Source organism: Geospiza fortis, unplaced genomic scaffold (genome assembly GCF_000277835.1).
Source record: "Geospiza fortis unplaced genomic scaffold, GeoFor_1.0 scaffold102, whole genome shotgun sequence".
NCBI classification, from domain to species: Eukaryota; Metazoa; Chordata; class Aves; order Passeriformes; family Thraupidae; genus Geospiza; species Geospiza fortis.
The window spans coordinates 3,314,005-3,332,314 of record NW_005054373.1 but is presented as its reverse complement, the minus strand read 5'-3'; the positions used below and the strand labels follow the sequence as shown (position 1 = coordinate 3,332,314).

General features: G+C 53.0%; 1 protein-coding gene across 1 annotated transcript in view; it reads right to left on the bottom strand.

The window, feature by feature from the left end:
* The window catches only part of ZFHX3 (zinc finger homeobox 3), a 123,685-nt gene that overhangs the window by 38,449 nt on the left and 66,926 nt on the right, over window positions 1–18,310 (bottom strand). Inside the window, 1 exon segment of the mRNA XM_031060144.1 lies at window positions 17,918–18,149. Within this exon segment, the coding sequence (XP_030916004.1) occupies window positions 17,918–18,149 (232 nt within the window).

Here is an 18,310-nt window from a genome sequence, read left to right as displayed (position 1 = left end):
CGCGGCGCCGAGCCGAGCCCAGCGCAGCACAGCCCAGCCCAGCCCAGCACAGCCCAGCCCAGCCCAGCTCAACTCAGCCCAGCCCAGCTCAACTCAGCCCAGCCCAGCCCAGCCCAGCACAGCCCAGCCCTGCCGACCCTGGACTCCTTTTTTTATTCCTTTTAATTTAAAACAGCAGATGGGTTTCTTTTCAAGGAAACCATACCTTCATTCTTATTTCTTTTGCATCATCACAAAACCCCTTCCCCTGTGACGCCCATGTCTCCTGACACACACTGGGGAAGGATCTTCCACCTGTCATCAGATCTCAGGTAGCAAGGGAGAATGGCTGCTCCAGCTCCCAAGTGAAACACAGCATCAAGAAAAAGGGAAGAGCACAGAGCAGCTCCCAATGAGACACGTGATGGTGCTGATGGCCCTCAAGCTGCCAGCCTGTGGCTGAGCAGGGAGGCAGCACCAGGTGGGCCATGCCAGGGGACTGGGAGAACAGAACCTTTCAGCCACCCTGGGATGGTGCCTGGGCTCTGCAGTCCCTGAGCCTGCCCTAGGATGGTGCCTGGGCTCTGCAGTCCCTGCCCCTGGGATGGTGCCTGGGCTCTGCAGTCCCTGAGCTGGCTCCTTCCCACTAACAAGGGCATGTCAGGTGCTCAGGGGACTGGATCCACTCCTGGAACCTGGAGCAAGGCGCATGCACAGGTGGTGACTCCAGCAGAGGCCTGTGATAGGAATTCATTTCCCTCAATTACGGGCGCCTGTCCCCAGCCCAGTTCATCAGCGCAGCAGAGGCAGTCAATGAAAGCCCTAACGCACTAATCAGATGCACAGCGACTTCCTGCAGCCGCCGGGTGCTCCGAGAATCACTGACGGCTTTGGGATGTGGGCTTCCATCCAGTCCTGCCCCTCTCTGCTCCCTGTGCTCTGTCCATGGCCAGGCCAGAGGTGGTTCCCCTGCCGGGTCTGAGGCGCTGCCTTGTGCTGCACACGTGTGTGGAGGGCAGGCAGTGCAGTGCCTCTCTAAATGTTTTATCTCCATGCCCACAGGAATTCCTCCTTGCTTCCAAGGATGAGTTACAGATTCTCAGATTAAGTTTTTAGGGGTTTTTTTGAGTTTGATATAGAATATTTGTTCCCTTCAGCTCAAAACCGTTCTGAAATAACCGGTGAATGCCCTGAGCAGAGAGAGAAGGGTCTAAAAACCACCCTCACAGAGCAAATGTAAAACGAAAATGCCAGGGAAAAATCACTGCTGAGTTCCCTTCGGGTGTCCTCAGAAAAACAGCACCTCTGCTTTTGGAAACCTCTATTGAAAGTGCCAGGCTGCACGCGGCAGGTGCAGAGGGAGGGCTGTGTGCCCAGGACAGGGTGATGGTCCCTGCTCTCTGGGATGCCTCTGGGCTGTGGCCATTTGGTTTAAAATAAGCAAACAAACATCCCATCCCCTCCTTCCCCGTCCAAAGGGAGCCACAGGAGCAGGCTGTGACCTCCGTGCTGTGCCCCCAGCCTGGCACAGACCATCCCTGCCCCAGCAGCTCCATGAACCCGGGCAGCAGGAAGGCACAGGGACACTCCCTGCAGCCTGCTGAGAGAGCATCGATCCAACACACACTTGGTGCCTTCAAAGTTGTTTATGATCAATATGCAAATTGCCCACGGCATTGATCTGGTATTAATTTTCAATTAGGGAATCCACAAGGGGTCTCCCAGGGTCAATATCCAACAATCCAAGGTAACTCCACAGTGGAGCCTGTGGGACTGATGCTGCCCAGGGCCTGGGGCTGCTCCTGCACCTCCTGTCCTGATACCTGTGGACAGCCCTGATGCCACAGTGGTGCTGGCACTCGGGGCAAGCCCCCGGCAGGTGGATTTAGGCAGCAGCCTTCAACTTGCAAGCTGTGTTACCTGTGTCAGCGCGGTTACAGGTACTGGTGGTGTGGGGAAGCCCAGTGCAGGGCTGTGCCCAGCAGCATCTGCGTCAGCGGTGGGACAAGGGGCTCCAGCAGCTTCCCAGGGACAGAGCAAGAACCCAAATGCTGCCTTACACAAGTTACAGAAACCTGTGCATCTCCAAAAACATGTAAGAAGAATTAAAGGTGCCCATGTGTTACCCAAAGGTTACAAAAAGTGAAAGTAATAATTGAAATGCCCTGAAAATCTAGAGAAGCATGCCCCTTCCCAGCCCTGTGACCTATCCCACCAGCCACCCTCCCAGCTCCCTTGCTCTGGGAGGCCCAGAGTGAGCTAGCTGTTGCTCCAAGCCCCAAGGTGGCACTGGGCAGGGACGTCCCCTCCAGAGCAGAGAGGTGATGATGTCCCCCTTGTGCAGGGCAGGTGATGTCCCCTGTGCACCAGCCAGCCTGTGCCACCCACGGCTCCACCACTCACTGTGCTAACCAGCACATTAGCTACCCAGGCTAATTGGTTTATGGATAACATTAATTACCATGTTGCTCATTAATGGATGAAATCTTTATTGGTTCCATTGATCAGCGGGACTTGTTAGCCGGCCTCCTAACCAATGGCGGATGTAACAAGCTCTCTTATTGGCATATCAATTAATGCAATCAATTTCTGGCCAGCGGCTGCCATTCGCTTCCCTGCTTGTTAGACTGGGGGAGACAGAGTCATGTCAAGTAAGCATTTATTTAAAGGGTTTCTAATTCTTCTTGAGCTGACTTCCCAGCAGGCTTTCTGCCACACAAGGGTTTTCTGCCTCCAGAGACCTTCCCCTTTCCTCCCCTGCAGAATCAGATCTATGACAGTCCCTGCAAACTGAATCATTTCTGTGAAAATATTTATCCAGTCTGGCGACTAGGAACAGCCACAGCCAGAGGTATGGGATTGACAAGTCAGACTGTGCAACTTTCCCAATTTAACACACTGGGGAGATTGGCAGAAGCACAAACCTGCTCCCCAAGGACAGATGGGCTCACCAGCCATACTGCAAAGCCTTCCTGCACATGGACTGATGTTAATTCCAGGGTCAGTTCCCCAAATTAGCATAATTTTGTTAGGGAACAACAAGCCCTGGATACTTCTTCCCTATCCCAGAGCAAACGCAGACCATGTCCCATGAGGCTGCACCCACATCCCAGGCGGTGCCTGCAGCCACTTCCTCTGCCTCAGCCTGGAAAAGGAGAGCAGGATCACACTGCTCATGGGAGGAATTAGCTGGAAAACCCATGGAGAAATGCCACGGACTTATGTGAGCCTGGCAGCCTTGGCAGACGAGTGCTGCCTTCCTGAGCAGGGTGGCACAGGGGATGAAACTGCACAGAGCTGGTCGCGGTATGACAAAGACTCAGAGATCTGAGCCATTGCCCCATGAGCAAGAAGGGGCTTGCAGGAACTGGACAGGAGGCCACTGAGGCTCACAAGGAGTAAGAGCCTCTGTTCTGATTCCCAGATGTCTGCTCTGTTTTCTTTTGGGGAATTGGCCAGAGTTTGCTCACAAAGAGCTCCAATCCCATCCTACTGGGCTGAGGTTCCCCTGCTGGCAAGAGGCCCCACGTACCCACAGCAATTCCTCCTGGCCTGATCCCCACTCCGGATCTTCACCCAGGTCACTGTGTGGGAAGGATCTTCCCCACCAAACACAATAATAAATCAAACTTTATCAGAGCAGAACTATGAATCTGTGAAGACTCCAATAATTTCTAGCCATGGGAATAACACCACAAAAGTACTTTTTAAACTAATTACTCAGATTCTGAAGTGCTGCCCTAATGAGCCTTCCTTCTGCCCAGAATTTGCTAAGAGAAAAAAAAAAAATCTACCTTCAGTACAGTAATTACTGCTTTCCCCTTCAAACTTCTAACTGGAGATCAATGCTGCATTTTAAGACTCATTGATTTACAATTAGCCTGGCTTTCCTGCTAAAGTGTTTTTAAAGCAGAGTTTACTTTTATTTTATTTTGAAATCTTAAAGATCTGGTTCTTAGATTTTACATCCTCATGGGAGGTGTGCTGGGAGCTCATAGGGAGGCAGGCACACATCAGAACAAGAAAAGAAAACAGGTTTTGTTATGCTGAGATTAGAAATAAGAGACTGAAATATTTAAGGGATAAACATGAAAAAAGAAGGAGGAAAAGAAACAAACCTAGAGGAAAAGAAGAAAAAGTGGAAAAATAAGAAATGTAACTGCAAGGAGACGCAAAAATAAAGTGCAGGCTAAGGGAGAGTCACTGCTAGGTGGCCTGGAGCTGTCACTGCTCTGCTGCTCACGAGCATCCTCAGGAAACGCAGCAGCAGCTTTGTGCCTCTGTGCACAACAAAGCACTGGTTAGAGCAGCGCGTGCGGGGCGGCGCCTGCGCAGCCTGGCTGTGTGCAACCTGTCCCGTGAGGAGAGCAGAGAGCACAGCGAGGGGAGCCATTAGCAACTGCCTGCTGATTGCTTCCAGCATGTCTTCTCTACGCCATGAAGATAATAGCCTCACAGATACATCTGGCTGCTCTCTCCTGCCTCCTCCCATCCCAGCATCATCTGTTTGGCAGCCCCTGCCCTGCGCTCCCAGTGCTGGAGCAGCTGGACCCTGGGACCCAGAGAGGCTGGGGGTGTCTCCACACCTTGGAGATGCTTCAGACCCCAGCAGAGACAGCTCTGGCCCGCCTGTCTCTGAGCAGGGCCTGGCCTCAGAGGCCTCCAGAGGTTCTGCCAAGCTCCGCTGCTCCAGGAGGCTATGACCATTCCCAGAGTTTGTAGCACTGCTTGGTTCTGACTCATTTTTGTGTCATTTCTGCTGGAAATGAGCTACATTGGACAAGCCAGTTCAGCCTTTGCCTCCTGCTTCTCCCTTCAAACCCAACATTAGGAAAGTCTTCCAGAATTAGCATGAGTAGAGACCCAACTGGAGACAGCCAGAGGAGCTGGGAAGCAAAGAGAACCACTGGCAAGGGTTTCCAGTTGAGGGGCCACCACAGCAGTGCAGCCTGCCCTTCACTCGTGCTCTCACAGGTTTTACTCTTTATCACTGTGGGGTCCCTGGTGCCAGTGGCAGATGATGATCCTGGAGTGATGAAAGCAAAGCAAGAAAACAGGGAAGCATCTCTCCTTTTTGTGTTGCATTTTAGAGAAAGCTGCTTAGCCCCATTTCAAAGACTAATATGAGAAAAGTGCAATTAAATCCTTGAAAAACTGACAGATCAGCAAAACAAAACCACCCGGAGGAGAGCACGATTGAGCCTCATTAAGGAAGAGTTCAGTCTGTTTTTAAAACCTTTCTTAACATTTAGCTGGTACCGCTCAGCAGCCGCCACTCCCAACGCGCCTGGTGCAATTAGTGTCAGAACGGAAAGGAAAAAATCAGCCTAGGAAACAGGAATTAAAGCACCAGATCCAGGCAAGGGAAAAAGGTTTGGCTGTAGTGAAGCCACCCAAATTTGGCCCCTCCTGGGGGTCCGTGGCAGCTCCATGTGCTCTCTCTCTCTCTCACACACACACACACACACACACACACGAGAGCAGAGCACGGCGCTGGGGCAGACCCGGGCTGTCCCTGTGCCCAGCCCCTGCCTGTCCCCAAACACTGCACGGCAGCCACAGCCCCGCGAGGGCAGGTTTACAATGCATGGACAGCAAATTACACTGACCTCAACAGCAATTACAGCCGCTGCCTTGGACAATAAGGAAAGGGAGGCACAGGCACAAATCCTGCGCTGTGCTGGGCAGAGCCGGGGCAGGCGGAGCACGCGGTGCCGACTGACCCCACACAGCAGCCCCAAACTGCACCCGACACAGGCCAGAGCTGCTCTTCTGCAGGGGGGTGGGGATGAAGCACATGGGAAATAGAAAAGATGGCAGAGACATGAAGCCATTTTATTAAATCAGGCAAATTCTAATTTATTCTGGGGAGATGGAGGAGAGAAAATGGATTCATTCTCAGCATGCACACTCCGTATCATCTGATCCAATCCTCACTGCCTCACCAGAGGGGGAGGGGGCCTCGGCCGGCTGCGCTGCTCCCACAGTCACAGAAAAAGATTAAAAAATAGGATGATTCTCCTTTCGGATTGTACAGCAGTCACAGGGGAAAAGGCTTTTTCGTTGGGCGTGAGGTGCCATGCCCTGCTGTCAGCTGTGCCCGGGTTTGTGGGTTTGCCCCTGGGGATGGGGCAGCACGAGGTCCAGGGCCAGCACAGCATGTGCACCACACAGGCAAAGGAGAGAGACACATGTGGGAGGAATGTCCTGCAGGGATCCTGCACACTGCCGTTTTTGGTGTTCACCCCAGCATGCACCCTCACAGCTGGCAGGGTAATCACCAGCACTCGTCACCAGTAAGAGATGCTGGAATAAAAGTGCCATGTTGGCAGCACTGAGGAGGTTGGTGGGACCTCAGGTACTCATGGTACCCTCATGCACTAGTGCAGAGCACCACCAGAACAGCACTGGTGCATGTGACCACGGGCACTTCAGGCTGCTCATGCCGCAGCCAGCACAGGGCTTCAGCAGGACTCAGGAGCTGAGCTCCTCTGTGGCTCCAGCCAGTGCTTCGGGAGCCAAGGAGCCCACAAGATGCAGCCAGGCTGGAAACCAAGAGTGAGGGCAGCCCTTGTGGTGGGATGGCTCAGGTTATCTGAAATGCCATGGGCTGCCAAGGGCTGCCATGGGCTCTTGATCTGGGGATGGTGGGTTATGACAGGCAGGTGGGGACACCTTGTGCAGAGATGTTTCCAAGGGGAGTTGATTTCCAAGCTCTGTGTTTGCTGGCTAAGTGTGATGGGCACAGCTACCTGACATGCAGAAGCCAAAGAAACTCCTGCTCTAGAAAAGAAATGTCACTGAACAGCACTGCACAGTTTCGGAACAGGGACCAAGTGAAAATACAGAGGTTTGATTAAACAGCACTGAAGAAAAGCAACAGAGCTCCTGCTGCAGAGGACAGCCATCTCTGGGACTCATGGGCCAGCCATCCCACCCAAGGAACAGACACCTGCAGCCCCTCGCTGCCCACACAGGGGACAAGGGCACTTGGGGATGCACATGGACAATGCCGGGGCACCTGGAGAGAGGGGAAGGAGAGATATTGCTGCAAAAGCTCCATGGGCACCAAGGTACCTCCCACTTCAGAATTAACTAGAGGAAAATGGCAACCCCACAGAATTAATTACCAGTGGCTCAATAAGTCCAGAAAAACAAACAAGACCTTGGGTGAATAAGAAGAATGCCAACCCTGGCCAGGGCAGAATGCCTTGGCTCTCACTGTCCGGCACAGAAATCATTCTAGTTATGCTTGCAATGATTAAATTAACTTTTTATACAAAATCCTTCTGAAAATACTCCCCTGCAGGAGCCCCCCTCCCTAAAACCATCAACACTCGTCCCAGCTCAGACTGGGGCCTTGGGGGAACAGCTTTGCAGGAGGGAAAAGGCCAAGAGCCTGGGGACAGGGGCCAAGGTGCAGCACCTGGAGCACAAATTCCAAACATGAGAAATTCCTGTTTTGCATCCAACTCCAGCAGGGGCAGTGAAGCTGATTTTATGACTTATTTATTTATTTCGTCTTTGATGAACAGAAGGTTAATATAAGAACAACTCCTTGGCAAACCTTTAAGGGTAATTCAAGCGACACTGATGTGAATCAATGTTCCCTTTGTGAACGCATTACTTGGCAGAAACTGGCTTTTTGTAACCCCCTTAAACCTAGCTGGCAAAACAAAAAGAGAAAAAAAAACGTCCTTCAAACAAAAGGATGAGGTGAAAATAAAGAGAGAGTCGACTGCACTTTATTCTCTTTCACAGAAGCAAATGGATTTGGTGCTTTTTATACATTAATCAATCAATATCACTGACTGTACATCAGCGGCGCAGCCAAGTTATGAATGACCTTTCTGGCAAAGAGGACACTTTTAATGCTCATAAGACTGCTCATAGCTTAGCAACTTTCCGAGTTTATGCCTGCATGATTGCCCCTGGCAGGCAGGCGCCCGTGAGCTGCCTGTGACAGGGCTCGTCCTTGCCAGGTGGTGCTGCAGGCAGGGAAGGGGCTGTGCAGGAAGGGGCTGCTGCAGGAAGGGGCTGCGGCAGGAAGGGGCTGCTGCAGGAAGGGGCTGCGGCAGGAAGGGGCTGCTGCAGGAAGGGGCTGCGGCAGGAAGGGGCTGCTGCAGGAAGGGGCTGCGGCAGGAAGGGGCTGCTGCAGGAAGGGGCTGCGGCAGGAAGGGGCTGCTGCAGGAAGGGGCTGCGGCAGGAAGGGGCTGCTGCAGGAAGGGGCTGCGGCAGGAAGGGGCTGCTGCAGGAAGGGGCTGCGGCAGGAAGGGGCTGCTGCAGGAAGGGGCTGCGGCAGGAAGGGGCTGCTGCAGGAAGGGGCTGCGGCAGGAAGGGGCTGCTGCAGGAAGGGGCTGCGGCAGGAAGGGGCTGCTGCAGGAAGGGGCTGCGGCAGGAAGGGGCTGCTGCAGGAAGGGGCTGCGGCAGGAAGGGGCTGCTGCAGGAAGGGGCTGCGGCAGGAAGGGGCTGCTGCAGGAAGGGGCTGCGGCAGGAAGGGGCTGCTGCAGGAAGGGGCTGCGGCAGGAAGGGGCTGCTGCAGGAAGGGGCTGCGGCAGGAAGGGGCTGCTGCAGGAAGGGGCTGCGGCAGGAAGGGGCTGCTGCAGGAAGGGGCTGCGGCAGGAAGGGGCTGCTGCAGGAAGGGGCTGCGGCAGGAAGGGGCTGCTGCAGGAAGGGGCTGCGGCAGGAAGGGGCTGCTGCAGGAAGGGGCTGCGGCAGGAAGGGGCTGCTGCAGGAAGGGGCTGCGGCAGGAAGGGGCTGCTGCAGGAAGGGGCTGCGGCAGGAAGGGGCTGCTGCAGGAAGGGGCTGCGGCAGGAAGGGGCTGCTGCAGGAAGGGGCTGCGGCAGGAAGGGGCTGCTGCAGGAAGGGGCTGCGGCAGGAAGGGGCTGCTGCAGGAAGGGGCTGCGGCAGGAAGGGGCTGCTGCAGGAAGGGGCTGCGGCAGGAAGGGGCTGCTGCTGGAAGGGAAGGGGCGGGAGCAGGCAGGGAAGGGGCTGCTGCCCCGCACGGCACCTCCTGACAGGTCCCTTGGAGCAGGAGGAGACCAGCAGGCCCTGACCCTGCCAGGCCAGCACAAACACAGCACGAGAGCCCCTCCACGCCACACACACAGAACAGGAGCCAGCTGTAGGTGCTGTGGAAGGGAGAGGCTGCGCAAGTGGAGTGGAACGCTGGCGCTGAGCAGGGCTGGCAAAGGCCAAATTAATCCCATTGTTTGGCCACAAAGGAGGCAGCAAAGTAGCAGTGGAGGCCAAGGAACAATCCCAAACACTCAGCCCTAATTCAACCTTCATCACCATGAAAAGAGGATGGAAAAGGCCAGAATGCTCCAGCCTAATTGGTAACCAGAGAAGGTGCAGCAGTGCCTGCACACAGCGATGGGCAGCCACATGGGGCTGTGTCCCTGGTGCCCTAACCCTAAACCCTAACCCTGGGGAGCGACGGGGGCATGCAGGGCCCCCCCCACACCATCCCAGAGCAGCACTGAGACGCAGGGGTGTGGGGCCCCAGGCTGGGGCACTGAGTGGGGATGTCCAGGGTGCACCGTGTGGAGAGGGCAGCACATCCCTGCAGACCAGCAGAGGCCTGCACCTGACACACTGACAGGGGACAAACACCTGTGGAGGACAGAACCAAAAAACCCAAACCACTGCTATGTATTTAATGAAGTGACCACACATGAATGAAAAGCCTGAAAAGAGGTAGGAGGAAGTATAGAGAAGGAGGGGGCTCAGGCTCTTGGAGCTGAAGGTGGCCTTCACAGGAGCATCCAAGTGAAGGTTCAATGGAGTCAGACCAACACTGCTTCTCTCACTCACCACTCTTGGAAGGACTGACACGGAAAAGGGAAAAAATGCAAATTGGAAGCAAATACAGATCATAATTTCTCATACAGCTCCCAATCTCCCAATTAACCTTTGGAACTTGTGGCCTCAAGAAATCATTGAGGTCAAAACAAAATACATGGCAAAGGCATTGAGATGTGCAACTCAGAAAAGCAAACTGAGTATTGGGACAAAAAAGAAACCCTCTTGCTTAAGGGCATGAACTGAATTTTAGTAGGAACACGGATGAGACCTCAATTTGGGTAGGTTATTCTTTGTTTATGGGCCCCCAGATTTCCCTCTGAAGCAGTCAGAGCAGGCAGGACACTGGTGCTGACAGGCACGTTATTAGCCAATCTTAGAGTTTTAGTGGAAAAATAAATGCATGTGGTAGCTCCCTGCCAGGCAGTTCTGAGGACGTTAATGTCATCACCAGAGGATCAATAGGCCTTGCAGGAGGGACAGGAGCAAGTGCATTTCAGAAGTACAGGCAGACAGAAGACCAGAGCAGGGACACAGGAGAGTGGCCCAACGTGCACAGGCAATGCTGGAGCGAGCCAGGCCAGGGGTCACTGCCAGCCTGAGCCAGCTGCTGCAAAACCTTGTTTCACAAATCATGCCCCTGAAAATGCATGGAATCTCATTCTGCCTATGGCTCATACAGAAAAAAAGGAATCCAATTCAGAAACCAAGCTGTATATTTCTTGCAATTAAATCCACAACCTACAGACTAGAGGTGGAGGAGAGCACTCCCTATTGTCACAACGTCCCCTCTGAACAGAGGTCTCAACTTTCTCATTTTGGGCAGTGTGTTGGGTTTGCATGGTGAGGTTTGGGTAGCAGGGGGGCTCCTCCTTCAGTTCTGCCAGTTAAAGACCATCAGACATGTGCTCCTGCAGCAGAATGAACTATGAGAGAACCACGGCAGGGACAAGGCAGAACAACCAGGAAAGGAGCTGATGCCCTGCAAGGCTATTCCCTGAAGAGGGGGAGTGCAAGGACATTCTCTTACAGTGCTGGGCATGACCCTGTAGGCTTGTATCAGCTTTGATAAACAAATGGATCTTTCACACAGGACACTGAAGCCTGTAACTCCAAATGGGCATGTTTGGTGGCAGCAGGCTTCCAACCCACCTTCCAAACAGGCGCACCAGTGTGCTGCTCCAGGTCTCCCCCGCTCCACTGCTTACTCACAAACCAGTCAAACAGCCTTGCTGCCTCTGAACACAAACCCTGTGCCCAGCTGAACGTGAGTGACCTTTCCTTTCTGCCCCTGTCCCCAGCCAGGGCGGCACTGGGCATCCAGCAGGGAACAAGGCACTGAGGGACCATCAGAGCTCTGTGCTGAACCTACAGCCCCTCCCAGTTCAGGTCAACAGTGGCACAGAAGAAGAGACTCCAAACTAATACACCGAGAACAGCACAGCAGCCAGGCAACTCTTTCAACTCATTGACCTGGGAACACAGGAGGAGGCATGTTTGCTCCAGAGATATTTAATTTGAAGCCCAGCACCACAGCAAGGGAGAAAACAGCAGCACAGCAATGGCTACAAGAGTGAGACCTGTGGGAAGGTGCTGGATAGGAGCTGCTGCAACAGTCTGTGAGAGAAACATCATAAATCAGGGCTAAAAGTGGAGGAACAGTTGCTGGAGAACATGTCTAAGATTTTGGAGGGTTTGTTTCTCTTCATGGCACCGCCAGAAGATCAAAGCAGGGGTTTGCTCAGACACAGCCCCTGAGCAGGGGCGAGTCTGGGACAGAAGCAGCACAGCCACACTGATGGGACCTTCACCAAGAGGCCAGCTTGCCACCAGTGTGAATCCCATGTCACTCACATGGACATCTCACCTGCTGCAACACACCTGGGGACATGCTGCAGGACCTGCAAGGTCTTCAAAGCTTTACTGATTCACCCCTCACAGGGAGAGACCTTCAGTCCTTAACCCACACCACGGCAACAGTCACCTCCAAGTCCTCAGGAGAATAGTTCCCTATTCTAAATTGTGCAGGAGAAAGGGGAAAAGAGAAACAGGGAAGAGAAGCAGAAGGTGCAGTGGGCACCATGCCCTGGGCATCGACAGCAGAGCTTCAGGGACAGAGTTCCAAGAGACAGGGATGCCACTCTTGAGTCCCAAGGGAAACAGAGCTCAGGGAGACTCTGGGCTCTTGAGAGCTGGGCTTCAGTGTGGCTCTGGAGTTTGCTTGAACACAGAGAAGAAAGCAGAGAAGAGGAGGGACCGGGAGCCTCACAGTGTTGTACTGCAGCATCTGGTGATACTTCCTCCTTTACTTTTCCTAAGTGGAAAGGGCTTTAAGATGCAGTTGAACAAGAAAAACATCCTAGAACAAGTCAGCTGTCAGAGCTTCCTCTCTTTCTGCTTAATGAAAGCCATGAGCTCCCCAGGACAAGAGGAGGTGGAGCAGGATGGAGTTTGTGAGATTCCTGCCACGGCTGGGTGCTGCTGCCCTTTCATTCAGCAGATGCTGCAGCCTTTGGGCAGGCCACTGTTACAGCTCCCCTCTACCAGGGGCACAGGAAAAAAGGCACAACCAACTTTAATAAAAACAAAATTAAAATCCCCCAAAAAAACAAAAACCCAAGGGAAATCTCCTTCTGCCAGATATTAAAGAGAACCAACTTTATCCCTGCATTCTCTGGACCCAGATCTCAACAGCCCCATGGTGTCCCAAATGGAAAAGGACAGGGAATTGCTGCTGGGATGGGAATGGGGCTCTCCAAAATGTAGGTGGGAGAAGGGATGCAAGGAGGGAACAGACAGAAATTATGTTACAGGACAATACCAGGAAAGACAAGACCCCTAAAAGTTTCTCAAACTGCTGGACTCTCCTCATGTCCTCAGGCCTTCTGAAGGAGCCAACTGAATGCAGCCACCATGATCCACGGCTGCTAGAAACACTTTTGCTGCATTTCAATGACCATTAAAGCAATGTGAAACTAAAGCAGAACCAAGAGCTTCCCCCCGTCTCTCTGCCTGACCATGGAGGAGAGACTCTGTCATCTGCCCAGACTTGGGATGGCCCTCAGTGGAGAGACCTCACCAGAAATACTGCAACTCTGTTAGGAACTTGCTGGAAAGGTAAAAGGTCCTGAAGCCATTCAATCCATCAAAAAATGAAAAAAATCCCAAGATTCAGCAGAACAACAAAGGGGAAGGCAACAAACTGTCCTCTAAATGAACACGTGTGACACAAGATCTTGGAAAACAAGAGCTAATCCTGCATGTGGGGGTAGCTGGTGGGGTTGGCAGGGAGATCAGAACTGCTGCAGGAAAGGGAACTGCAAGTTCAATCAGCCCAATACACACATGGCCCAGGGCTGTTTGCCTCTGCTGCTGGGCTACATGTGCTACTGCACCACAGTGAACGCTGTCCCAAAGCAGGACAACCCCTGGTCTCGTCCCTGAGCCTCAGGAGATGACAGGAAGGGATCTCCAGCCGAGACAAGCTGCTGCCCGGCCCCAGCGCCCCGAGAACTGCGGCTGCTCGCCCAGCTCTGACCCTGCACACACCATAGCTTGGCTGGATTTACACTCAGCACTTCGGAAACAAAGCTGAGCAGGGACTACAGATCCCTGCCCTCGGGCCTTACAGAGCACATACTGGGAAAAGGCAGTACCAAGTTTTGGAGAGGGAGAGGTAAAAAGCCCAAGAGCTACAGATGAAGCTGGGCAGCACTTGGTGTTTGCACACAGAGCTCAGGCTGTAACATGGGTCGGCAATTATTACATGTGTCCATCAAGGACAAGCCTGGAAATTACTTCCCCAGCCCTCTGCAAGGGCCACACATTTCAGCCATGTAACTGTGGCATCATCAGCAGAGCCAGAGCTGCAGAGTGCTTCTGAGTGGCAGATGCTGCAGCACGGGCTCCGTGTGATCTTCTCCTGCAGGCACTATACAGGTCATCTGCTTGGTAAGTTTTTAATTGCTGTGTGAAATGAAGTCCCATGAAAAACTGGGGAGAGATTACAAAGCAAACTGGTGATTTCTTTCCAAAACCCTGAATTACCTCCATTCAGAAGTTGGAGACTGACAGGTGTCATTAAGAATGACCACACTGTCTCTAATGGAGACCAAGTGGAGGACATCAGATCCCACTAAATTTATTTTAAGCAGGGAGAAATGTAATTTATCACTACCAACTTTCACTTCACAAGTTCTACTGGAAGTAGAGAGACTGCTAGCATGAAAAATCCACCCCAAAGGCACATCTCACACCCCTGCTGTAACAAACTCCATGAATAATTACTCCATGCTTGATGATGATGAAGGAATCGCATGACTCAGTGCACAGAGGTGCAGCAACCAAATGAGCACCCTGCTGTCTGCAGGTGACACAGGCAGAGTCAGGCTGAGCTGTGATGCTGAGGTTGGGAACCACCGTTTTTAAACCACGTGGGGTTTTCTCATCTGAATACTGCTTTGGCTATACTGTAGCTCTGTTTACATACTTGGTTTCATTAAAGATTCACATCCCGATTGCAGTCTGCAGCTCCCAGCCCTGCGAAAGGTCAGACACTGACACACCAGGGAGATGTGGACAGGCAGTGCAGCTCTGTCTGTGGGGCAGAGGGAGGGGAAAGCAGGGGCTCTGAGGCGTGCCCCCCTTCCAAGGAGCCAGCAGCTTTCCAGGGGTTCTCAGAGCAGAGCTTTGCAGTAAAGGTACTCCCCAAAATAACTGTAACCCCTTGTTTGGGGCAGGGAGCCTGGCCGGTGCCGTGCTGCGGGCTGGCACAGGGGCAGAGGTGGCTCCTCAGCCTCCCCAGCCCCCCGTCCTGCCGGGACAAAGGGGCTGCTCACAGCTCTTGGTGTCCAGCAAGGGCTGACAGAGCACCTGCCCTGCCCCTGCTGCAGGGGCCCCAGCAAGAATGAATCCCTGCTGCAAGGAGATGGTGGCCAAGGAACTGGCAGCAATGAAGGATTGCTGTGACACCCAGGAAGGATTGCTGTGACTGTGGCCACCACAGGCACTGCCCTCTGCGGCACAGGGGAGAGGCTGGTGCAGGCAAGGAGCGTGGCCAGCTGACGGACACCTAAAGGATGTCTGTCCCACACCCTGGGGAGAGTGGGCAAAGCCCTTCTGCTCCTCCCACAGGAAGACACCATGGAAAGGGAGAGCAGGGATGGAAAACAGGAGCCAGGAGAAACAGGTAAGGGAGCAAACACGTCAAGTGCAACCAGCTCTTGCCCGGGGGGACACAGGCTGAGCACTGGGGGCCCAACAGCCCCGCTGTGTGGGTGGCACATGGAGAGGAATACTATGGGCAGAGCAGGGGCACATGGGCTGGACACAGAGCAGAAATCCCCTCTGACCAAGGACCCTGTGCACACTGCCCGAGCTATGGAGAGGGGTGTGGTGCTCAATGCCTTCTGGGATGAAAGAAACACTTCCGAAGTCAGAATCAAAATTCGATGCAGGTTGTTTCACATTTGTTTCTGTCATTATCTAATGAGCTGTAAGTGCATTCATCCAACATCTTGAGAACATTTTGGTTTTTATTACGGCCACTCTTTCTTTACTTTTTTTCTTCTCTAAACCCCCATCATTAAAAATCAATTAGCTTATGGGTAACATTACACAGATGCTGCTGCAGCAAGGGGCTGACATCTGCAGTGGCAGCAGCTCAGATACCAGAGCCAGAGATGTTCACAAATACCCTGAGAGGACAATACCCCCTTCCCTGAAGCTGTGTTCTCTCTGATCAACAAACCAGCTGAACTTCCAGCCGCTCCCCCATCTCCTGCGTAATGAGCACACTCCTCAAAGCACAAAGAAAAGTTTAATTGTCTTTAATTATCCAGTTCAGGGAGGACTGGGTTTCCTGCCTGATGTCCGTATAATTTCCCTGCCAACAACTTCATCATCCCTTTACTGGAAGTGGAGGGCAGATCCTAATGCTCTTCCCCAAAAGACACCCAGTTTTGGAGAGGGCCGAGGTGTGGCACAGGCAGGGACAAAGGTCCCCGTGTCCCTGGAGCGGCTGCTCAGGCTGCCTGCGCTTCTGCAGGGTGGGAGGGAGCGAGTTGCGACTAATGCGCAATCAAGAACCATCACAATTACAAATGTAAATGAACAGGCAATTGGCACTGACCTTTGCAGATTGTTAGAGGACTAATTAAGGTGTGATCAGAGCTCTTCCAACAGATTGAGATGCATCTACACAAGCAAATATCTACTCACTATCTCCAGACAGCACTGCTCTCTCCTACATGCTGCAGGCAGCAGCGAGTAGGTACACGCAGAGTAGTACACGCAGAGTAGGCACACGCAGAGCAGGTACACACCGAATAGGTACACCCAGAGCAGGTACACCCAGAGCAGGTACACCCAGAGCAGGTACACACAGCATTCAGCCCCAGCAGCGGCGCTCAGCACAGCAATGGGACGGAGCAGGAGGGGAATGGGGTGACTCCACTGCGGCACACGAGGCCACGGGACAGATCATACTGATCAAGAAATTGTGTCTTGTTTGCCGTCAGTTTTTGTTGAAGAACCAACAAGCTTAAAGGAAATCAAAATATTTGTAAATCGAGCTTTCCTTTCAGTGACTTGTCAGGACTTTTACTTCAAAATAATTAGTTTTTTAAAATGGTCACCAAGCCGTTTTCCGTCCCAGCCAGCCAGCTCCTGCCCTCCCAGTACCTGCCATGTCCTAATCTGGGCAGCCGGACAGGAAAGATAAGGTTTGTACAGTAAAAGACAAGGCAAACAGAAATTTCTAGAGTAAACAAGGTTTTCAAGGTTGTTCTGTCTATCACAAAGGGCACGGATGGTTTCCCCTCTCTGCTCATTTTGCATTTAAGCAGCTCAGAACCCAGAGCCCTGCCCAAAGAGCCCTTTGGAACTGGGGACGTTTTCCTGGGCACGCGGCTGCTGTCCCTGCTGTCCCCCCGGGCTGGTGTGGCAGTGCCACCCTCCTGCTGTCACCGTGACCTTTGGGGAGCGTGCTCCATGCTCTCCACTCTGCTGGGCCACCAGGGTCACAGACTGGCCACCTTTTTCCACAAGACTGAATTTAACTCTTAATGAAAAATCTCCTGTCACGCTCTTGGGGTGTTTTGGGTTTATTTCAGATCCTCATTACTCACAGGTGTAACAGCAATGAGACCCAGATGGGAATTCAAGGGACATTTCTGAAAACCCACATGTTCTCCCTCAGCTGCTGCTGCTGTCCCTTCTCAACCCTCTCAGCCAAGATCACCTTCCTTGTCTCCATGAGCATTCACTGCAGAATGCCACTTCCCCAGAGTGGCTACTTGTAGGATTTACCCATTTTCACAGCAGTCACAGAGAAAAGTCCTGCTTGAAGCTACGAGGATTGTGAAGGCTTTTGCTGCCACACCCCAGCTCCAGCACCATTGTGCCTTGACAGCACACAAACCAGCTGACCCAGGATGATTCTCCTCCTCCCTCCCAAGAGGGCTTCAGGAGACCTGGGTTTTTCAGAACATTAAAAACGTCTCAACCCGTTACATGACTAAACAAAGTACCATCTCTACTCCATCCAGCCTAGCTGCTCATTTTAGGCACACTAACACTTGCTTGATTCACAGCTGCAATCCCTGCCCTATGAATCTGTGTGAGCAAATGTTTCATACAAGCCCTTCACTTTGGAGGAGACATGGAAAACAGACGTGGCAAACTCACATGTCCTGCCCACCCCTTTTGCCCAGCTCCTCCTCCCAGTCCAGAGTGGCTGCAGTACCAGAAATCAGTGCCAAGCTGGCACAGCTTATGCTAGTGCTCAGGGCATCACTTGACTCATTGCAAAACATCTACTGGTGCACTGTTTGTTGAGTTGTACAGGTATGACAGAATCTTTCGATACTCATACAATATTCCGGGGTTTAAGACACTGACCTGAACAACACACATACTTCAACCTCGCAAACCCCACCTCAGGCAGGTGGGATTCCTGAAATGTATTACTGATAATGATAATTACTGTTGACTGCTGATAAACTGTGCCAGCCCGCAGCAGGGAACAGAGACAGGAACATCACTGTTTGTCCCCAGCCAGCGCAGTGGGTCGGAGCCCCTCGCCCACCCTGCAGCCCCGGCCCCGCTCACGGCCAGCAGCAGCGGCAGCACTCACCAGCCTCGGCAGCCGGACACTTGCGGATGGTGAAGATCTGCCCGAGGTCCTCCTCTTCCTCAGGAAGGCCTTTCTGGAGGCGCTGCAGCTTCCGCAGGCTTTCGCTGCGCTGGTGCTTCATGGAGCGCACGTGCTGGATCAGGTTCAGCTTGGCCTTGGTGGAGTAGTTACAGAGCACACAGTGGTAGTAGCAGCTTTCCCCTTCCACCCCGCTCTCATGGTGCTGCAGATGCTGTGGAGAGCAGAGCAGAGGGATGTCAGTGACCTTCATCACCCCCAGCCTCCTGGGTTAGTCCACTGTAAATCACTAAAAGCCACCTGGGAATTAGTTAAGGAACCACATTTTGACACAGATCCACTGAGACAACGCCTGTTTGTGCCCAAGGTATTACA